At 35.5% G+C, this 4,886-nt stretch overlaps 1 protein-coding gene across 1 annotated transcript; it reads left to right on the top strand.

The window, feature by feature from the left end:
* The first annotated feature begins 543 nt into the window (after window positions 1-543).
* LOC104446983 (agamous-like MADS-box protein AGL61) lies at window positions 544-1,119 on the top strand. Its single transcript, XM_010060773.2, has one exon. It carries the CDS (start codon window positions 544-546, stop codon window positions 1,117-1,119), a length of 576 nt encoding a protein of 191 aa, XP_010059075.2.
* Window positions 1,120-4,886: the final 3,767 nt, after the last annotated feature.

Below are 4,886 nucleotides of genomic sequence, written 5' to 3'. Positions count from 1 at the left end.
TTTCTATGTAAGATCTTTTTGAAGCACACATGGTAACAAATTTCAATTGACCTATTATTGAATAATCCAAATTAAGTATTTTGGCAATACATAATTCCCAAACAATGAATAGTGAATACAACAAATAGTCATTACAATTTGCTATCATCTTGAATTCCTGATTTTCCAACTTAAGATTTTTCCCAAATTGTGTTTCCAATGGAGCTTATGTTTGGATTTCTTGCTCAAAATACAAATACCTTTTTTTCAAAAGCAAATATGGTGAGAAATATAGAGTTGAGCCTTAATAGTAAGAAAACATTTATTTGCTTCTACGCATTGGGAAATCAACCTTTCCATTAAACAATTCTTACTTTTCTTGAAAAAAACATATTTTGTGGAAGGTGACAGCTCGAAAATATTATCCCAAAACATCTCATGCTAGATTTGACGTCATTATCCCCTTATAAATAGGTGCTTCCTTTTCATTAAACTCATTCTGAATCTGACATTACTATCATAACTAGTCTATCTTGTAATTATCTTAGAATATTGTCTTTAGTCATGGCAGGAAGAAGGACACCAAGACGTCGAAGAGTTGAGATGAAGCAGGTTGAAAATGAGGAAGATAAGCTCATCACATTTTCCAAACGTAGATCTGGTATCTACAAAAAAGCAAGCGAACTTGTGACCCTTTGTGGTTCGGAGGTGGGAGTAGCAATATTCTCTCCTAGCGGAAAACCCTATTCTTTTGCTCATCCATCCATCGACTCAATTGCAAACCGATTCCGCAACCGAAATCATCCGCAAAATGTCGGTGCCAACAACTTGGTGGAGTCCTATCGTAGACTCCGTATTGATGAGCTCAATCAACAACACGATGAGCTCGTTGATCAAATCAATGATGACAAGGCACGGGGCAAAACGCTAAAGCAAATGACTGAAGAACGGGACGGGGAGGGATGGTGGGAAGCTCCCATCGAAGAGCTCAGCTTGGAAGAGCTCAAGCAAATGAAGGCACGAATGGTGGAGCTTCGGCGGAATTTGCAGGGTTCAATCACTGTAAGGAATCAAGGAGCTCCATCAAGCGAAGGAGAGACTTCAAATCAGAGAAACAATCCATCAGCAACCATCGCATGAGGATACAACTCACAGCTGTGGCAATAAAGATAGACAAATATGACTGACCATTGCAATTCATTTTCATGTGTACTTATATGGACTTTTAAGCTGTATCTTACCTTGATAAGAGGTTATGGATGATTTTACTACATGTTCCATATTACTGCAAATTTTCGGCCCAGATATGACAATAAGAGTGGACAAGTTTTGGGGAAAATGGCGATTTGTTTATTTGTTTGCTTAGTCTTTTTATTTATATTCTATATATGATAGTTATTATGGATAATATTACTACATATCATGTACCTTTAAGATATTTTCTTTCGCCAATAGTTTCAAGTTTTTCAAGTAGGGTTTGGATATAAATTTTCTTGGAAAATCTTAACACAAAATTTTTCTTTTCTCAATGACAAGTGGCCTACAACGCTTATTTAGGGTCCATTTGTTTTGAAGAAATAGAATAATATGAATTTTTTTTCCCAAAATAGATTGGTTATATCCCTTAAAAAGTAGTCAACGAAAAATGTTTTCACCATTCACAACAATTTATGCCTAAACAGATTTATAAATGATAATATTTCGTTTATTCATTTTTATAAGAAATATAAGTTATAATTTTTGGGAGAATGTTTTTATATTTTCCTGATGACAAGCGTACATTATCCTATCCATAGAAAACCATAATTTAGAATAAAAATAAAGCTTGATTTCCCATGGGCCTCCACTCTTTTATGGGCTCGGGCCTACGCAAAACGAATTTAGTTAAATTGGAGTAGTGGGCTCAGTCGATGGGCTTCCTTTTTTTTAGCAGCAATGGGCTTCCTTTGGGCTGTTCTATTTTTTTTTTTTTTTTTGGTCGAGGCTGTTCGATTGATAAGTACGCCAACATGACATGCGTTGACGGGTTGAACTCAATTGGGCCCGCGAACTCAATTGGGCCGCCGAGGGCTTCCTTTATGGACTCTCTCCCCTTCTCTTTTCTCTTCTCCTTTTCTTTTAATTATTTGTTTTTTCATTTTATTTTTTTGTTTCTTTTACTATTAGTTATTTTTAATTTATTTAGAAAAAAAATGTGTGCTTTTTTTTTTTTTTTGACAAAAATTTATGTGTCAACAATAGGGACATTAGTAATAAAACCAAACAAGAATGGCACTTCCTTTTCAGTCATTTCAAAAAGAAACTTACATAAGGAATGCGGTGATGTACCAAAAGTAAGCACAAATAATCCAAGGGGGATGAGAACCTTTTTAATTAACATAATACAAATTAGTGTACTAAAGCATTCCAAGACACAACTGTTCCAAAGCGGTTTAAGACAAATTTTCCGAACTGCACTCCCTCCTCCGTTAAATTTGCCACATACTTGTTAGTCTAATTACAAGTTAAGCACTAGCATAAGAAAAGGTGTCAAGACATGAAACACCATCCATAATCTCTTGTCTACAAAAGATACCAATTAAAATCATAAAAAGGCACATATGAAAATAAATTAACACTATCGATGAAACTTGTACGTCCTTATTATTATATTCAGGAGTACGTGGAGCAGTACTTTCGTGCACATTTATTGTGAAGGGATTATTTCTCTAACTAGAACTCCATCCTTGAAAGGACGTGGATGCCTCTCCTCGAGTCCGTTGATTGGTTGACCTCCGCATGCTCTGCCGAAGGTCTTCCATTTGTGCCTTCCTTTGGTTGAGCTCTTTCAGGTTTAGCTCTTCAATGGGAGCTTCCCACCATGCCCCATGGCTTTTCCCTTCGGTGAGTCTCTTCAACACTTTGCCTTGTGTCTTCTCAGATTTGATTTGATTAACAAGCTCATCGTACTGTTGGTTGTGCTCATCAATCTGAACTTGATTATAGGACTCAATGAAGGCATGAGACCTATCATGGCTCAAAGGATTTTGGTTGAGGAACTGATTAGCAACTGTATCAATGGATGGATGAGCAAAACAAAAGGGATTTCCAGCAGAAAAGAGCACTGCTACTCCCTCTTTCGCCCCCACAGAGAGTCACAAGTTCACTTGCAATTTTGTATATACTAGATTTATGCTTTGAGAATGTAACAGGCCTACTACCCTCATTTTCGATTCGTTTCATCTCAGTTCTTTGACACCCTCTTGTCTGTCTTCTTGCCACAATCAAAGAAAGTAATATAAGGCTGCAATAAACAAGTACAGATCTAGTATTAGCTAATGCAGAGATATTACAGAGAAAATACAAGTATCTAGTTTGAGCCATTGTAGGATAGTCTCTTTCGGTTGTCAACTTCCGAAAAAATGGATGCAATAATTGTAAGGTTATTTATTGTTATGGATATGAATATCTTAATCATAATTTGGATACTAATGAATATTATAATGTGCATGAAGAGTTGGATACTACTGAATATTATAATGTGCATGAAGATCAAGATGACTCTATCGTGTACATACTAAGATCTGTAGTGGAAAACACGAAAGTAATTTTTTTTTTTCTATTTCGGCATGCTTTCGGTACAATTTTCTTGTGCATTCAATGTCGTTGAATATTTCATCCATTAATATTCAGAAAATTTAAAACCAAGGGAATTATGCAATTGATTTTGGCAACTTTTGAAAAATAAAATCCCTTGCGAAAGTATAAGTTCAATCTACAATAGAATTCTTACTTAGCAATAAATCATAAGAATAATATAACTTACTCACCAGCTTACGGAAATGTATATTTGTGACTTCATAAAATCCCTTGGAGATGTTTCAATAAAGTAAACCTGTTACCGAATAAATTTATTTTCATCAGAGAATAAGTCATATTCTAACATAAAGCATTATAATGTCGTTTAATGGGACTTCTTCAATGATAATTTGAAGAAGGTTTACCAATTTTACCAGTATTCCCATTTTTCTTCTAGGTAGAGGTGACTGACTTCCTGAAGAGGTAATGGAGAAATATTTGCCGATACATTTGTCGCGACCTCTTTTTTTCTTTCGGCCCCCACATTCAAGTACGAGCGCCTAAGGAGGCTAATGGCTCGGCTGAAATTTATTAAGCCTGGACTCTCCCAAGTCCACCAATTCATGACTTAATGGTCCAAGTTTTTAACCTGTAAATCAATTTTTAAAATGGAGTCACCACTAATCGATTTGGGGTGGGTTGATTAGAAACCCAAGCGAAGTATCGGGAGCAATACTCGCTCCTGCGCAACCAGAGAAATTAGGATCGGGGACTTGATTACACTAGTTAATCATTAATGCCCTTTCGGTACCTAATCTTGTTTAAACCCTAAGGCTTTTTGGATTTTTGAGAGATTTTCCATTCATTCGTGGAAAAAACATTTTTGGGTCTTTTTCTCATTTTTGGACACAAAAGAATTTTTTTTTATCTTTTTTCGGAAAATAAAATCATTTTCTGAATTTTTCTGATTTTTTGGCTTTTTTTTTGAGAAAATAAAGATTTTTTACTTTTTAGATTTTTTTGGGAAAAATAATTTTTTTTTGTTTTCAAAATATTATATTATATTATAATGTAAAAAAAAAACGAACCGGGTCGGATTCTGGGTTGGGTCCGACTCGGGTCATCCATTTGGGCCCACAACGCGGGCCCGGCTCGGATTTTTTGATTTTTGATTTTTTTTTTGGAAAATAAATATTTTTTTATTATTTTTTTATTTTTTATTAGAATATCATTTTATATCATTATATATTATAAAACCGAACCGGGTCGGATCCGTAGATTGGGTCCGACTCGGTCCGGTGAACTCCAGCCGGGCTGGGCCTGATGCGCAGCCCAGTCCGGTTTCTTCT

This window comes from Eucalyptus grandis, chromosome 5 (assembly GCF_016545825.1).
Source record: "Eucalyptus grandis isolate ANBG69807.140 chromosome 5, ASM1654582v1, whole genome shotgun sequence".
Taxonomy (NCBI): Eukaryota; Viridiplantae; Streptophyta; class Magnoliopsida; order Myrtales; family Myrtaceae; genus Eucalyptus; species Eucalyptus grandis.
Note: the sequence above shows the minus strand (reverse complement) of the source record. Positions and strands in the feature narration are given on the sequence as shown.

Coding starts and splice junctions, on each gene's coding strand:
- LOC104446983 (XM_010060773.2), top strand. CDS start 544: ATGGCAGGAAGAAGGACACCAAGACGTCGAAGAGTTGAGATGAAGCAG.